Below are 18,439 nucleotides of genomic sequence, written 5' to 3' on the forward strand. Positions count from 1 at the left end.
CCTTAATCTTGAGTAACAACAGATCTTAGAACACTCATAAATAAATGAAAGCAACATTTTGGAAAGCTATAATTCACCTCTTTTGTCTTCTTAAGTAATCAACAACAGCAAGCATGGCTCGTCGAGATACTTTATCCAAACTTCTAAAATTATGGGTTTCTTGTTCTGGGATGTATATTTCAAAAGAAAGAATAGAATGAACTTTTGTCATAACATACCCATCTACAAAATAAAAAGGTGTATTTTGCACTCAAGAAAATAACTAAAAACTTCCTTGGGTGGCATTTCCAAAATTAAATTAATAGGCTGTCACAAAACGTATTTCCCCTCATTATATGATGTTTGTGACATTACAGTCATTTATACTGCAATTTTCTTTATCAAATTATCTTTCATTAATAATTTGTGGATTCCATTTCTTCTTACAGACTTCAAAGATGATCCAACATCACTGCACAAAGCTCCAACAGACCTCTTCCCTTAGGCTTGAGCCATATAAAGTTAATCCAAAGCCACAGAAATACTTATTATTAGCTTTATTGTAGATTAGAGTATGTATGCTTATACAAAAAACACTATCTCCCCACCACCACTTTTAAAGAATTTATATTTCCATGCCTTGTTTCTGGATTTAAAAAAACCAGATGGCTACAGGTTTTGTTGTGGTCATTGGGTTAATAATTTTTTAATTTTTCTGGATGTTTTTAATTTATAAATTACAAGAAGCAAGAAATAGGGAAAGCATAAGCAAAGATTTGACCACTATTACACTACAGTAAGATTCAGAACTAGACATTTCCCCTAAAGAAAGCAAAAGCCACATAAAAAAAGAAGTATCTGGGTATTTCGTGTGCTCCAACAAACAGAAATTAAGAATGCTTACTTTTCACTGCTACCAAAGACCTTATAGAAGGAACACCAAGTCCTTCTTTATAAGTCATCTCCCACATGCTTAACTTTCAAAAGACATATCGTGGGGACATAATGCATCACGACATTTTGCTCTCCAGATCCATCCCCGTGTGCAAATGTAGACATAGCATCTCACAGGCAGGGTCCATTCTGTTAGCACTGTACAGTCAACGCCCTGAAGGGATTACTACCTCCTCTTTCATAACTTGATCAGATGAATAATTTAAAATTTCTGAATTACTTATATTTGGGTACCATAAGGTATTAACAAGGCAGGGGAACGAAAAGGCACTGGCCAAGAAAACTCTAAGAAAACAACAGACCAAATGACTACAACAGTAACTATAAGCTGTCAGCAATGGTGTTCATACTCACTTGCTAACAAGAAGCTTACAGCCAGAAAACAAAAATGGTGTCTCTTTTTATCAGATAGAAATTCTAAAAAGAAATAACTGAGCATGTATTTTGAAAGATTCATTCAACGAAAAATTAAATCTCTTCTGAAAAACAACAGATTCAACTGACATATGATTCTGGCTAGACTGACATGCACTAAGTCCAAAATATTATTTATTTTTAGTTTGGTGGGTCTGACTCTTGTCAAGCATTTGGCTATTTACAATTAGGTTTGGCTTCTCAGGCAAAGCAGCAATTGGCATGATGTTCACACTATTTATGCTTTAAATTGGTAAGATTAAGAGCCAATTCCTAGAACCTGCATGTCAAAATGCATCAACAGGAAGACTCTTGTTCAGAAGCATTCAACTCTCTCACATCTAACTGCTTGGTCTTTGCACAGTTTGCATCCTGATGGATTGGAAAGAAATTTATCTAGGTTTTCTAGGAAGATTTTTCTCCTTGTTTTGATAAGGTAAGAGTTTCTCCTTGAAAAAAAAGGTGGTCACCAGATGTTTAAAATTTTTGTTTTGAATACTGCTGCTGACCTATCATTCCAACTCTGGAATTAACATGTCTTTGCTCTGTTGGCTAGTGCACCTCCAGTTTATCTGTAAACAACCACATAGATAATGAGCTGTGTGCTACTTCATATATTTTTTTTGGTACCAGGACAGTTTTTCATCTGAAGAACTCCATTTAAAGCTCTTACATATCCTTCATTTGCTCTTATTGCCTCAGTAAGATCCCTTGCATAGAATCACAATGTTTGAAGAGGCTGCTATCATTTGCTCACTGGTGTCACTGAACTAACTGAAAGTTTATAAAACTTAGAAAAATCCCTTCATATTTTTCATAAAACATTTTGGGTTACTCTGTACATCTGAGCATAAATTTGTGCAGTATTTTCTCTGGCTGCTTACAGGAAGGGAATAGGAAACCGTTAATCCTTTTCTATCTCACAAAGTGGGACAATAATAAAAATATCTGGATTGTGGGAAAAGCTTGTTACCTGACTTCAAAAATGTGAAAGAACACTGCTCTAGTCTTTCTGGCCAGGCTAGCCAGCACCTATAAAAAGTACCTTAAAATACACCTAGTATCATTAGGCTTATTTACACCACTCTTAGTACAAACTGCAATACTAAGGGTTCCTTTTCCTCTCTGGCAACCTGAAGCTTGCATGACTTGCCTGTAAAGAGACTGCAAGACACTGTGCAGACTCATTCCTTTGGTGATTTGTCACTGAAGAAGGGAGTTGGAAGATATAGCAGAGTAGCTACTGCACAAAAAAATATTAACCTTACTGTATTTGTGTTAAGTAAGGGACATGCACAAATAAATACATTATTTCCTGAAAATAAGTGCATGTACCATTCTCATAGTCTAATAACAAAGAGCTTATTTTTGACACAGATTTCTGCTTACTTCAACCACAATCTATTTGGAAAGCACACCAGCCAACTTGTTTAGAAGGTGCTTTGTTTTCAGTGGAACTTACTGCATTACTCACACTCAGCTGCAGTTCTTTTGGTTACAACTTCCTTTTGTTCTGCCGGAATGGATCAAGTCTTTTGAACGTGTAGGGAGACCATTATCAACATTAGGCAGAAGCTAAAGCAAGGGTTAGTCTTTTTTCCAAGGGGAAAATCCAGGTGAAAACTGCCTTTAATCACTCTTGTTTGAGTAAGAGAAGAATTTAACTGCCAATTAGTCATTTTAAGAGACAGTCTAAGACTCAGTCTTGCAGCACACAACATTGGATCACATCTAAATTCAGCAAGTAATAAACATTATCCAGTTGTGGTTAAGGAAGGAAGTTACAGAGGAGAAACTACTTGGGTGCTGCCCACAAACAGCTTCAAAACTACTGGTATCTCCACTGAAAAAGATCAAACAATTGCACAGAAGTTTCTAAAATTCTGTCTGCCTACAGGTGTGCATCATATATTTGATGTCAGAAGATAATTCTTCCACAACCAGAGTCCCTCTTTCAGCTGAAACAAAATTATTATGACATTACCTGAATCAGAATTTGGAGGTGTAGAAGATCTACTAGATGAGGCAAATCTGCAACAGGCTGTAAAAAATTTCTGGATATGAAGAGACATAAGATTTCTCCAAGATTCATCAGAGTCATGAAGAAGGATATCGTGAATCAGGTATGGAAGCAAAGTTTGACACAAGTCTGTTTTCACCTAAAAAACAATGATGCACAGTAGCTGCTAAGAAAAACAACCGAAGGCCTTTCTCAGGTTATAACCAAACTGACAACTACTCAAACACGCAATGCTTGAGATACAACACGTAATATGAAAAATGTAAACCGCTCAAATAGGGCTATGCTGGCATTTCATTAAAGTAGTCATATAAAGTTCATCTATGTTTACAATTATCTCTCAAATTTTGTACTGCAAGGGTATGGGTATCTGCAATATCTGACGACGAAGGATCTTAATTACTGTTAAAAAAAGTAGTAACTTCATAGCAGAAATTACTATTTGCTATCAAGATAAGTAATCATATATTTTTGTGCATGACAACGCACATAGATATACATACATAATTTAGCTCACCTCACATAGCGGCTTCATTAACTGGAGAACTTCATTTTGCACACCTCCAGTGTCCAGTATGGAACTAGTTAGGCGCTTGATCCAGGTCTCATGACTCTCTCCCAGAGGAATCCACAGGTTTGTGTCATCCAAAGTTTCTAAACGAGCCTCTGTATCATTAGCAGGTACTACAAAAAACTAGGAGGAAAATACATATATTGGAAATATCAACAAATTCTATGACATTTTAAAAAACCATACTGCAATATGCACATTTAAACATACTAAATATTAACTGTGCTTTAATTGATTGAAAATATCAATTTTGTTCATGTAAATGTAAAGTTTTCCAAGGAAATCTGTAAGTACTAAAAATAAAATTTTACTGGCGATATCAACAAGGTCACATTAGACATCACACTTAGGTTACAAATCAAAAGTTTGAAAATTAGGAAATATCTAATTTATGGTTAATTATGCACCTTTTTTTCTGACCTATTTTTCCACTAAAATTTTGCATCAAATGATACTGGAATCCCGAGAAAAAATGTATTAGATTACCAAGTAGATAATCAAAAATTGTCTAATAATGGAAGTACACAGCTTTTTAACGTCAAATTGGTAATTTCCTATGTGAAAAAGCTGCAAATGCTGAAACAGAAAGGAGAAACAGATGTACAAAAGCAATCACATTTGCAGACTGATGAAAAGTCGAAATTTTGCATTCAATGTCTATCTCAAAAATATTTCAAATTTACTTTTATAAAAATAAATATTTTAATGTTTTCTCTACCCCATATGCCATATAAATATGGTATATCAGAAGGAGTACCTTTTTCCTAGACATTCTGAAAGGCTGTAGATAGATTAACATGGGATCAGCTTTATTTTTATAAACTTCCCAAAATTCACTGCCAGACTTGGTGGCTAATATGTTTTTCAAACAGGAAACAGCAGCAGCTCTAACATCAATACTGAAGGAATAACATACACAACAGCATTATTATTAATTTCATTCAGATATTTTCAAAATCACCTTTATAAACATACAAGACAAATAATTCCACAATCTAACACTGTGTGCATCAAATCAGAAAATTTTGGACTAGGATATGCCACTGCATATTTTGTTATAAAGCAAAGCCTCAGTATTTATTCCACAGCACCGCCATCCTCTACAGCACAGAAGAGATTCTCTGGCTCAAGTCCAACTAGATAATTTCTAGAAATCATCTAAATCTGACTGGATAAGTAATCTGAGCCTTGAAGAAGCACATGGTTGGACATTAACAGGTGTTAGTAACACTTTCAGAGTGTTAATTTGAGGTGATTTAAACATGGTACAACTTAATGGTTCCTATTAAGCTTTAAACTAAATAAATAAAAAAGTATACTCACCAATTATCTGTTAAAGCAATATTTATTTGAGTTAACATTATGAAGACCCACTGAAGTTTTCTATCTCCAAGCAAGTCCGCTGCTTTAGAATCCAGTGCATTTTCAGCACGCTGAAGAGCTATGGTGGAAAAATCCATGGGACCAATTTCTCCCAAGCAACTTCCAACAGCCTCTGTAAATGCAGGTAATTTTATAGTCTTATGCACACTAAAACAAAGTCTCACCCTAAGAAGTTGCAATTAATATAAACTACTTTTAGAACTGAGCTTACTATGGGGTAAAAAGCTGCAAACATTTATAAATAATCACTTGAGGAGCTTTACGATTAAAATTACATGTATACAAATTTTGCAGCTTAAGACTCATAAATAATACAGTTATGCTTTCTAACTCAATTTCTCAGGAGTGCCTATGACTCTGGATTTTGCAGTTTAAATCAGATACGGATTTTATTTTTGCGTGTGTCAAAAACAGGTAGTGCAAAAGGTCAGAATCACAGCCACTAAGACACACTCATTTTCATTCCCTAAGGGCATGGTAAATAAAAACACTAGCCTGTAAACTCAATAAGAATTAACCTACATTTCACATAAAATGCTGTATCAATGTGTTCCTCAATTGCTTTCCAGACAAAATATTTTTTATAAAAACACATGACTACATACAAGAAAAAAAAAAAAACTGACCTTGAAAACAGTTTTAAAAGAGAGATGTTAACATTTGTCAGAAAGAAACCAAAAACTATTTCCCTGCTCTTTCCTTCATACTCCACACGTGTCTTGAAAATATTTCTCTACAATATTGTTTTAACCACCAGAGCAAATAAAGAATGGGCTGAAGATATACAGGTTGTATCCTGAACTAAATTTAACAAATCATCTATGGAAAGACAATGCAGAAAAGGCTGAAACTTACAGCTTGCATAGGTGCTGAAGAATGTATCGTATTGAAGTCAATGTGAGCTTCAATTGCTCAACATTTTTAACTTTCACTTATTAGTCTTTTAGACAAAAAATATATTAAAGCAAATGTTCTCATTACTTGTGTTTCTGCCTAGTTTATACATCTAATTTCAGTAATCACCACCTGCATGGAAGTACTCCCCACCCAAGGAAGAGGGGATTTGGATTTTAGTTTTGGTGCTTTAATCAGGTGCTCAGTGTAAATGGTGATAATAATTTTAATAATAAAGAGGAGGCTTTAAGATGGAGAACAACTATTTTAATTTCCATTAAGACATGCCTTTCAAATTTTCAGGTAAGTTCTCTTTAATTTTTTTTACTATTTTTCAACCTGATAAAGTGATCCATATAACAGCGGATGACTCTTTATTGAGTACAGAAGAGACCAGGGTCTAAATTGATGACAATTTAAGTTATTAGTCAAAGCTGTAAAATACAGTGACTGAAAAGAAGACGTATCACCCATTTTAACATTCCTGATGGCTACCTCTGGCAGCAAATGCAAAATAAGAGAGGGAAGTAACATTGAGAACGGCCACAGTTTCAACCTAGGGTCTGCAGTGACAGTCCAAGGGTGCCTGGGGGACTAATTAACTTACCCAGTACTGCTTTTTCACCTGTATGGTTAACTGCCATCTTGGACAGCTGCAGTAAGCTCACCACCAATTTCACTACTACAGAATCTTCTGGCTTTTCTATCATTCAGAAAGAAAAATAAACCCCAAAAATATCACTGTGTATTTGTAATGTGAACATATTAGAAGAAAACACTGCTTTAGTATCTTTTATCTACAAATGTCACCATGCATTATTGATGTTGAAGCAAGTTGGTTAAACAGTACATAAAAAAATTATTCATTTTTCTTATTCATCATGTCTTGAAAAAATTTCTATGCATTTGACTATGCCAAAACTAGAACAGACAAAGGCTATTATTTTCAGTGTTTTGATGAAGAAATTATAATTAAATATATGAAAAATTAGCGTAAGTTAGTATGAGAATGTTATTTGAAACAGCGAAGTCATACTATGTGACTCCACTGACAGCACTTAAGCTAATATCACTGTTCTAAATCAAGGATTTGGATAAGGCTTTCTGCCAGGAATTTCATAGAATCTGACTAGCTTTTAGTTGCCTAATTAACTTTGCTAAATTATAAACTCTTGAGATGGATATTTCCTTACATATTTGCTGCCTGCCTGAGGTCTTATTTTAAAACAAACATTAAAAAACCCAGTAGTTTTGCTGTTTCCAGGAACAAGGTCTAGGAAAAAAATATTCTGATTTGCCAATGCAAAAAAAAAAAAAAACATTATTTTCTTTAAAACCCTGTTGATTGGAATGGAAACCTAGAATCAGGCTTTATGCTTGCTGACATTTCTACAAAAATGAATACACATGTGGCCAAGCTGTAGTAGTTCTTTCTTAAATGTTAACTTTCAGCATACAGTTTTATAGCCTTTATCAATACCTGCTTTTTACTTCTTTTTAACACCTAAAATAATAACAATAATAATAATAATAATATTTGTAAGTGCTTAAGAGACTTTTAGTATAAGGCAAAATAAAGGCAACGGGCCCATCAAGTCTGCTAATCTGTCTCCAACAGAGCAAAAGTTAAGTATTTCTTCTCAGGTTTTGTCAGTCAGCAGACTGGGGTTTTCTGAACAGATCTTCATACCTAATTATCTCTGAGATATGTCTAACTCCTTTTAAGGTCCATTATGCTTCTGATCTCCACAATAAGTGGCAGTAAGTTCTATGCTGTATATATTTTGTTTGAAAAAAATACGTGGTTTCTCTTGAATAACTGCTGCCAGATAATTTAATCTGTTCTTGTTAAAAGTGATAAGTGGTAAGTGCTCCCTACTCAGCTTCATCATACCATTCACCAGTTCATACACCTTTCTGTATTCCTATTCAATCTCTTTTCCAAGCCCACAAGGCTCTCCTTTTCAATCTCTTTTCCAAGTTCACAAGCCTCTCCTCTGATGAAGACACTAGCTTGTTGCCCTTTTACTAACTCTCTTTTCAAGCAGATTTTTGAGACTAAAATTGTAAATGATATTCAGGATGTGGAGGCATAATGCCCCATGGCATTATGACAGACTGCTATTCTCCAAATTTTATCTTGCACTTATTTACAATGAATTACATCAGCTCTTTTTATCTTCCCGTCATGCACACAAGCTGATGACTTCATGTAGAGGAGAAAAGCAAAACGGTCTGGCACGAGCATCTGAAAACCAGAACAGGAAGGAACTGGGTCTGGACTGAGGGCTGAAACAGAATGCTGGCATGTGGCAAGGTTCAACTTAAAAACTTCTGTGAGCTTTACCTTCTAACATACCATGCCTTAACAAAATCTAGCTTCATTACATTTAAATGAGTAGGGAGCTTTGTATAAAAGAAAACTCATTAAGCAGCCATAAAGCAATATATTATACGTTATCCTGGTCATTCACAATCATAAATGCCCCATGCCAAGAGCTGGAAGGGCATTTTATCCTCTCTGCCATATAACACCTCATATAATACTCATAATACACTCTGCTAAAAATACTTCAGATTTTGCATGAATTATAAATGCCATTCTACTCTGCATGTGAAATTGTAATAAGGTTACATTATTAAACGTACAAAACCCAAGACACAAAATAAAACATTCAATGTCAAATTAGAATAGAGTTACATCGCTACACTCCTAAAACCAGATAAAAAAGAAATAAATATGCAATTTGCTGTCAGTACCCTGGAAATTTTTCAGCAGATCCTTCATCTGATCTTTGTATTGTTCCAACTGTTTGCGTAAATAATACAGTCCTTCCAGTCGTGTTAAGGGCAGTGAATCACAAACACCAACTGAGAGAAAGTGATTAATTTCCTGCAAAACAACATTTGTATTAAGCACATATATCATACAAATAAAGGCTTCTAGTAAAGAAGTGGCTCTCAGCAGTCCACAATGTGGATATTAATAGATGCAAAATAAGAATGGAGACCTACAAGTATCTCAGTGTCTGAAACTGGCAATAAAAAGAATCCACATGTCTAATCTAAATCTTTCTCAACTATACCTACAGCTAGAAAATTGTTTTTCTTTGGAAAGTTTGCATTACAAAAACACTATGCTGTGAGATATATTTTAAAATGTAATTACCTCCAAAAGAGAATATGGTCCTTCACTGTACTTTATTTTCTGTTGAGTTGCTCGCAAATCTTTAAAAGCAGGATATTCAGGAAAAGGATCTAAGCATTTGATTGCTTGGTACAGATTTTCACTACCCTTATTATCTATCACCAGATACTTCAACAAGCCTAGGACCTGAACATAAAAAGCAAATGGAAAACAAAGAAGACAGAGAAACATTTTTGAGCCATATTTCTTATTCAGGTTATAAAGTTTGTATTTCTCCAAGTTCCATTAAACTGAGAACTCTATTAAAAATTGTAAGATCATTTATTTACACTATTAAAAAATATAAAATATATAACAGAGGCTTGGGGAAATCACAGATACATTCTAAAATGGTGAGGCGTTTTTGCTACTCCCCCTTCCAAACAGTAATCAAAGCTTTTATTATCACAGCCTGCAGTTTTATGCTGTCTTTTGCTGAAGCTGATTTCAAATATTGTCCAATACAATAATTATAATATTGGCAATGATTTAGCAACACACTGCACCCAAGAAGCCCTTCTAACGTTATTAGAACTTTATTATTCTTACTAACAAAGTGCCGGTATTTTGAAATCCAGACAAATGCCTAAGTATCATAATTTGCTGCCCAAATCACCGAACTCTGGCAGAATTCAGTTTATAACAGATCTACAACTTGAATAAATGCTTGTTAATGGGGTACCATACTTTCTTTGCAAAAACACTTCTTTTATGCTTTACTTACAGATCAATGCAACTGGATATTCAATCCAGGCAGCTTTGAGGAGTCTACAATCTAAATTATGAAGTTTTTATTTGGAGACTTTTATTTACCAAAAAATGATTAACTAGCCTCCATTCAATGCTAGAAGAAAAAGAGAAGAAACTGAAAAGTGATCACTAGAGGAAGGACTTCCCTGCAGGAGAATGATATGAGAAGGTTTCATATTTGATATTGGTTCCAATTCAGAGAAATTTCTGCCCTCCCCACTTTGTTTCTGCCCAGGGATGCCCTGACACGTTGCCTTCGCAGTTGTGCATGTACAACTGTTTGCACAGACATATTATAAATTATGATAATTAAGCTAGGAAACAAATTGCCAAGTTATTTTCAGCTGGATCAGCATAGCCCTCCCGCTGAACTGAAATACTAGGAGGAGAACAATATAGGGCTACACTGCAACCACAAAGGTGCGTATGGTACCGTGGGATCAGATTAAGCAGCAGACAACCATGAGGACTGAAGTGCAACAGGCATACTCTTCTCACCTTCAGCGACTAATTACAAGTCTCTGAATCTAAGTATAATTCCACCCCCCAGCACAATGTACATACATACCATCACCAGAAGGAAAACAAGGCTTGTCACATAACATAAACTGCTTCGTTTCCCTTTTAAGGTCTACATGCTACATTTATTTTTAATGATAATTTGTTAAATACGTAGCTGAACTACTGAAATCTGTTCTTTGCACGTATTTCCTCTTTGTCCTTTAGACACCTTCCCCTTCCAAAGGTCTTAATTGTATTTCCTGTGAAATCATCCACAGAGCTCTGTAGGTAACTGCTTGGCTACTCAATGTGCTTGTACCAATTAGCTTGCCATCACCAGTAGTTTAGCAATGCCTATGTTCTCTCTATCTTTCTCTTAGTGTTACCACTGATTTGGTGTCTCTACTCAACTAAGGCAACAATTTTTCTGAAACTTACCCTGAAGGTTTTAAACCTCTTTCAGATTTGGCTGAAAAAGACATACAGATTCAAAGCAGACATAAAATACATTATAACAGCATTACAGCTCTTTAAGAAATCTGATTTTTTATAGACTAAGTAAATAGAGAATTAGAAAGTGAGACAGTAATCTCAGCAATTATGACACAAATACATCTCAATCACTGTTCAAAGCCATAGGAATTACATACAGAACACAATATTTGTCAAAATAGAAGTACCAAAAGTAAAGACACTGTTATTTAAAAAATTAAAGGTATAGTGTTACATCGCAAATAAGATTGGTTATGTAAATCTACAAAGCATTAAAAAAAGGAATTAAGATTGAACATGAGTATAGATATAGTTTTAATGACAGTGAACATGAACTGAAAAGCTAACAGATGAGGAACAAGTAGCAACTCAAAACTACCTGTTCCCGAATCTCAGGTTGGTCCATGGCAAGAGGTATGAGGGTTCCTACAATAACATGAAGGTGGCTCTCTAGAGCATCATTGCAACACGTAACTGCTGTGTGGCAAACATGATGAAGAAGATCACAACAGAGTGAAAAGCTGCGCATGGATATTTCTCTGATAATAACAGGTCTGTCACAGGAGACAAAAAATTTAAATTCGAGAAATACAAATTGTAATTTTCTCAAGTATTAACCTATTATACAACAGGGAAGAATAGGGGAAAAGGGGAAATATAAATAAACTTTATAGGAGGAACTGATTTTAAATTTTAAAACATATCAACTCAATTAATTCTATGGATTTAGCTCAGGAGACAGAGGAGAACTAAAACACACAGAATTTCATTGGTCACTTTAAAAAATGGAGTAAAAAACTTGAAGAAAAATATATTCCAAAAAGGAAAAAAAAATGAAACCCAACCCAAAAAGGCTTTTAGATTACTGTTTGTCAGAACAATGTTGACAGAAACAGAACAAAGTGGAAAATATGCTCTCTCAACCCTCCTCTCTCTCACATAACTGTTAGTTTTTAAAAAAAAAAAAAAAAATTTAGGTTACAAAGAACACCTGGGGATTATCTAGTCCAGCTTCCTGCCTGAAGCAGGTTTACCTTCAAAGTCAGATCAGGTTCTCAGGGTTTTGTTGAGCTGAATTCTGACACATTCCTTGGATGGAGAATCAATAGCCTCTCTGAGCAACCTGGTCCAGTATTTGACTATTCTCACTGCAAAATTCTTTTCCCATATTGCAACTTGGTGGGTGCTACCTCTTGTCCTTTCACCATGCACTTATAGGAAAAATCTGGCTCTACCTTCTCTATAATGTATCTTCTCTTCCAGAAACTGGAGAACAGAAACTAGATCAACTCCACTCACCCCTTGGGGTCTTCCACTCAACCCATCCCAGTTTGTCATTATCTCTCATGTCCTGGCTGGACAAATTTCAATTATTTCTACAAATGAATTAACATCTACTAGTGATACTGAAATGCAATGTTACAAGAACAAGGGAGCACAGACAGGAAGAATAAGATAGAATTACCATATTTACCTGCTATTGATGTGGTGAATCAGGGTGTAAATTACATCTCGGAGGACAAAAGCCCACGCTCCTCCTAAACCATCTTTTATCTCTTTAAGTAACAGACTAACAAACAAGTGATAAATTATAAGTACTCTGTGTTTCTTGTAAATGTTGTTTGTATCTGATGCATGCTTACAAAGGGCTAGAAGAATTTTCTGGAATGAATCCTAAAAATGAATAAACTATGAGTAAAAAAAAAAATTCATAATGCCAACACTGATATACTTTATATCAAGAAAAAAACTTAAGCAATAGAGATTTATTTTTTTAAAGAACATGGACAAAAAGGCTTTATTATTTTTACTGCTTTAAACAAACAAAAGACCTCCACAGAAACCAATTCTCCAAGCAGGACTATAAGCCCCATACCTCCTGATTTTCCTTTTTCTTCCTCCCCCCCATGAAAGGTTATGTACATTTTTCAGAAAACAAAACAGTTATGGCAGTTTTCACCAACAGGAAAAACATCAAATAAAAAATATTAAAACATTGGGTAGTGGTTCAATCTATATTCTTTGAAACATAAAGTTCATAAGTACAAAATGTATTACTTCATACAATAGATCAATAGAGATCGCAACTGTTAAAACCATTAACGTAAAAAAAAAAGTAACAATCTTAAAGTACTAGGCAGGCTGTGTTACATTTTAAAGAATTTATTCCACTGGCTGGCGATATTAACTTTTACACTCAAAAGATTTAGACAATCATGGTCCAGAAGAAATTTTTTTCTTATTTTTGGATTGTTTATGGATAGGCAAAGGAAGTTGTTGATAACATATGCAATAAAATAGCATAAATTTTGGAAATATACATTTCTAAGGAATGATATTACAAGACAGTAAAATGTTTATGATGTATTGCAAGGGCTGCATGATTGTATATGTCTTCATATTTGCCTTTAACAACTGAAAATCAAATGTCTAAAAATATCACAGACTATAAAATTTCACACTGTAAGGGAAACTAATATCTTAATTGTAGATAGTATTTAGATAAAATTGTCCAAATGTAATTATTTTAGAACGTTCTTCAGACATATGCCAAAGAAATAAATTGCATCTAAATTGTGTCTGGTACACACAGATTTCTCCAACCTTTCAAAATAATCCTATTTATATATTATTTTATATGTATTATATAATGCATGTAATAGTTCAATCCTGTAATTTTTGTAAGGTTACTGTCTCCCTGAACTTAGGACTTCTTCCATCTCAGAAGGCAAACAAAAGAACAGGAAGGTTTCTAAGGCTGTATTTTTTCCTCACATATACATGATGAAAATGTCTAATTAAACCAAATGTACCCATAAAAGAAATTTTATATTCTACAGAAAATCATCATTACATACTTACAGGGCTTTTAGAAAGAACTGCTACAAGACTCTTTAATTTGCTTTTATGACAGTTGCTAATATAGTCCAAGGTGGCCTTAATCACATAAGATGGAAAATGAGGAGGATTAGGAGCAGGATCCAGTTCCCTAAATGAATAAAAAAAGATTATTTTTTTTTCTTCCCAAAATCAAACCCCATGTATTAAATAAAACAAGGCTCACTGAATAAACACGTAACTTCTAAGAAATCTTTTCTGCTTTCAGTAAGAAGCACCAAAAGCATCCAGCAGAGTGACAAATATCTTATTTTTAGCTGTCTGTTGTCCCTCTATGGCAGCTTTCTATGTTGTACTTTCTTAACATTCTTTTATTATTTTTTGAAGGATCATAATGCTAAAAGCCCACACATTTGTCTCATCTACGGTACTTCGTAGGAAAATGTGATTGCAAGTCATGGGTAAAGCTTCTGCATTTTGTAATTATGGAAATAATTTCGCTGAGAAAAAAGTAATCATGAATATTCCCATTATTAAAAGAATAATAATCAACTTTTCTGGGACCTCAAAAAGAAATCCATAATGATAGTAACAAAACAGCAAAATCTAATTTCATCAACCTAATTTCATCAATCTTACCCTTCCCTTCTTAGAAAGAAAAACTTTGGTTACAAGCAGACACCAGTCTGTTAATAAACTCACTGAAACCAATTTCTTTTATAAGGTTCTGAAATCCTCAGCCATTTAACTTTTGGCAGTTTTTCACAGAAATGCTTTGGTTTCTTTCAACTTTATATTTCTACAATAAAAATATCTTCTTCAGAAAGTGGAATGCTTTTCCAAATAGTTTGTATCTTAACAGAAAAATCTGGAAAATTATTTCCAGATATAACTATGCAAATAGTGATATTTTTAGGACAACAACAAAGATTGAAAAGCTCATAAAAATGCATGTATTTATGGCATTAGAATATTTCTATTAATTAGAAATTCATTTATTTCACATTGCTTAAGCAATCTCCTTACCAAAGGCAAGAGCTGCGACTACAAGAACTTGTTAAGAAACAGTTCACTTCTCAGTGACTTCTAAACACCTTTAAAAGAATCACTTTAATTTAGACATTAAAACCTGACCAATTTTACAGAGAAGGCAGTCCATCCAAATTTGAACTAATCTAAATTGGCATTGCCTTAGTCCAGCTCAGCAACATACAACGGTGTTCTCTTGCCCACCCATTCATTCTTTCCATCAACTGAAATATTATAGAGGTTCTGCTTACTGATACTGGTGAATAACTATGTGAGAAAGAATGCCTATGAGACATCATTACTAATGACAATAAAATCCTTTAATTCTAAACTTAAAGGTCACCTCTCCTTATGCCTGAAGGGCACATTTTAATGCACAATGTTATACAAACACACTCATCATTTAGAAAATCTGCAAAACTTACCTTATATATTTACTTAGATGAGCTCCATCTTCTACCGTGATATCACGTGGTTCATGTAAGGTCATCAACAGTTCAACCACAATCTCTGGTAAGTTATTATGAGATAAATTGTCAATTTGCTAGAAGAAGAAAAATTGTGTTTTAATAAGAAAAAAATATTTTAACTAGAATAATCTAACATTTCTTTTCCTTCCGAGAAAACTAATTTTTTCCTGTCTGGATTCTCTATTTTTCAATTATCCATGACATAAAATTCATTCAGAAATTAAGCCTGGTTAAGTCTTATCTATGGCAGTCACAGGTAGAACAATTTGCTTTCCTACAGTATCTGGAAAAAAGAATTACATTTCATTTTACCACTAGTTCTGAATATAGAGTCTGCCTCTGGAGAAGATGGCTCTCGTAAAGCATTAACAAAATATTTTAAGAGAAAAACATGACTTAAACAGATAAATGACAAGGAAACTGAATGGTAAAGGAAAATGAATGGTAAAAAAAATTTTATTACATTCTGAGAAAAATTATACTTAAAGTCAACTGTCTGCCTGAAAGTTTCTATTGAATAGCTACTTGAAAACCTTGGCATAAAAATTTGGCTAGTTTGGCTTTATTAAAATAATAATTTTTGTATCTATAAACTTGTTCTATTTACAGTTTTACAGAATATATGGAAGTTTCTTTCAGGTCTGTTAAATGCCATAGAACTAAATTTAAAACAGATACCTGTTTTCCTAAGCAGTTTTCATCCTTAAGCATGTCGTAGACTTTAGAAGCTGTATGTCTTTGCTCTGCTACTTCATTCTTTCCATGGCTTTGATAAGCAAAATATGGGAGGATATTCACAAGTATCTTTGGAAAACAGTCGGATAGAACCTGCCTCCAGTCTTTTTCAATCTTGTTGGAAAGTGATTTCACATCTTCAAATTGACTTCTAATCACCAGGTGTGGAACCAAAACTTTATAACAAGACCTATGCATAGTAAATACATTTCCACAATGTCCTTGAATTGGATTTTTAAAAAAATCTCAAGCATAATATAGCAAATACTATTCCTCTACCACATAAGTAAAATTGTAATTATCGTTTAGCTACTGCTATACAAAAAAAATCTTGCCAGCATAAATATAACATACAAGATACTTGGAAAACATTTTAAAAGCTCTCAATATGTTGTTTTACAACAAAATCCTGATGCACTACATTTAGGAATTTGAAACCCTGTGTCATAATTGCAAATAAATCTAAACAAGTTGTTTTCATACAGCAAACTAACCTGTAGAATTCCTCAAGGCTAGTGTAGTTCAGAAGAACATAAGGAAAAGCAGACAGGCTATATCCACTGTCGTTTATTTTCAGCCACTCCATCACCAAGTAGTCTAAATGTGATGTCATAAAGTCTTCTATACTTTTATAGCCAAAAATGTCAGATACTTTTTTCAAAACCTGTGCATGAAATAAGATTGCAGAAATAGCATGCAGAGTACAAGACGCTATGGCAAACTGATGGTACTACATCTTCGTGTCGTCTCCCCCACCTTTTAATGAATATTTGTATAACTCAGCTCCTATTTAAGTAATTTTTTTATTATTTGTATTGCCAGATCTCGAAAGAGTGCAGTCAAGGAACTACAACTACGCCATATGAGGTGGTATGCAAGAAAGGACAGCCAGTACACATTTCGTGGGGTAGAGACTGTGTGTAACAACAAGAGGCAATGAATAGAAAGAAAGGATAAAAAGGAGAGAAGACACACACTAAAAAAAATGACTGGCATGAAAGGCTGCAGTATGCCCTTGTGAACTTCAAAGTAAGAGTCCACAAGACACATACCATCTTCCAATACTCTGCATTTATTTCACGTATTTTCCACATTGGAAAACTCACTTTACTTCCACTGGGTAGAAAGGTTTTTTTAAATGAGATCTGCAGACTTCAATGTATAAAAATCTATTTTTATTTCAAATCCGTCTTTTAACATACAAGATTTACCATGAAAATTGCCTTTTATGATGTCATTATTTCTATGTAGGTCATTAAATATAATTACAAATTCATTCAGATATTTAAGTCCCACATTAGTCACGCTTTTACAAAATTTAACAACTTTCAGTACTGACAAAAGCATTTTGTACCGTTCCAATTTTAACCTAACCTTAATTTATAACCTAAATATAAAATGGAATTTTATACTTGCCTTTTTCACAAGGTGAGGTTCTAATCCATTCTCTTTCACAGACTGGCAAATGGCAAACAAAGCTTGCTTTTCACAGACCGGACTGCAGCACAGAACCATGGTTATAAGCATCAGCAAAACCGCTTTTCCATTACACTGTTTGTCCAAAAGATCTTCAGGGCTTGCATGATCCCTGACCTTCAATAAGAAATAATGAAGAACTCACACAAATATTCTGTTAAAGCAATCTCCTAATTAATAAATGAGCATAAATAACTTAAAATTAAGGGCACTGGCATAAATATTGCTGAAAATCTTGCTTTGGTTGCTTAAAAATTACTGTCCCCAACTGTCTGCTCCACTCCTCAACCAGAGTTGCTTCCTCCAGCATGCCAGCACACACGCCGATACCTCATACACTCCAGCTCATGTTATAGTACCAGCAGTTTAAACAAAGGTAACACACTTAACAGAGAAATGATGGAGGCATTGACAAGACAACTCTCCTTTTTGCTCTTCCCTGATGCATACAGGAAAGAACTGCCTTGTAATTCAAATGTAGTCCTTCCCCTATTAAGGCATGGTGTTGACAAGTGATGAATATTGAATAAAAGTAACAAGAAACTGCAATGAACGGGCAGAAGCTAATAGACAACAGCAAGCTGAGGTGACAGAACAGGGAGCCAAGGCAACAGAGAAATAAGATCAGACAACACAGAGCTGGAGGTGACAGTACAGAGAGATGAAATGACATGACACGAGAGATGAGGCCTCAGCAGCGAGCCCAAGGTACAAGACAGCAGGTAGAGGGAACAGAGAGAAAATGC

General features: G+C 34.3%; 1 protein-coding gene across 5 annotated transcripts in view; it reads right to left on the reverse strand.

The window, feature by feature from the left end:
* The window catches only part of ATM (ATM serine/threonine kinase), an 82,319-nt gene that overhangs the window by 35,663 nt on the left and 28,217 nt on the right, over nucleotides 1-18,439 (reverse strand). For 4 of the 5 annotated variants that reach the window (XM_074860130.1, XM_074860128.1, XM_074860124.1 and 1 more), the window contains 15 exons: nucleotides 17,634-17,810; nucleotides 16,712-16,881; nucleotides 16,161-16,407; nucleotides 15,438-15,556; nucleotides 14,008-14,134; nucleotides 12,620-12,819; nucleotides 11,525-11,699; nucleotides 9,385-9,549; nucleotides 8,976-9,108; nucleotides 6,823-6,918; nucleotides 5,262-5,433; nucleotides 4,696-4,837; nucleotides 3,885-4,061; nucleotides 3,332-3,506; nucleotides 78-165 (listed from right to left, as the gene is read on the reverse strand). In XM_074860130.1, the coding sequence (XP_074716231.1) occupies nucleotides 78-165; nucleotides 3,332-3,506; nucleotides 3,885-4,061; nucleotides 4,696-4,837; nucleotides 5,262-5,433; nucleotides 6,823-6,918; nucleotides 8,976-9,108; nucleotides 9,385-9,549; nucleotides 11,525-11,699; nucleotides 12,620-12,819; nucleotides 14,008-14,134; nucleotides 15,438-15,556; nucleotides 16,161-16,407; nucleotides 16,712-16,881; nucleotides 17,634-17,810 (2,363 nt within the window). The remainder of the gene's footprint in view (nucleotides 1-77; nucleotides 166-3,331; nucleotides 3,507-3,884; nucleotides 4,062-4,695; nucleotides 4,838-5,261; nucleotides 5,434-6,822; nucleotides 6,919-8,975; nucleotides 9,109-9,384; nucleotides 9,550-11,524; nucleotides 11,700-12,619; nucleotides 12,820-14,007; nucleotides 14,135-15,437; nucleotides 15,557-16,160; nucleotides 16,408-16,711; nucleotides 16,882-17,633; nucleotides 17,811-18,439) is intronic. The other variant, XM_074860129.1, reaches the window with a different exon arrangement.

This window comes from Strix uralensis, chromosome 2 (genome assembly GCF_047716275.1).
Source record: "Strix uralensis isolate ZFMK-TIS-50842 chromosome 2, bStrUra1, whole genome shotgun sequence".
In the NCBI taxonomy this organism is placed as follows: domain Eukaryota; kingdom Metazoa; phylum Chordata; class Aves; order Strigiformes; family Strigidae; genus Strix; species Strix uralensis.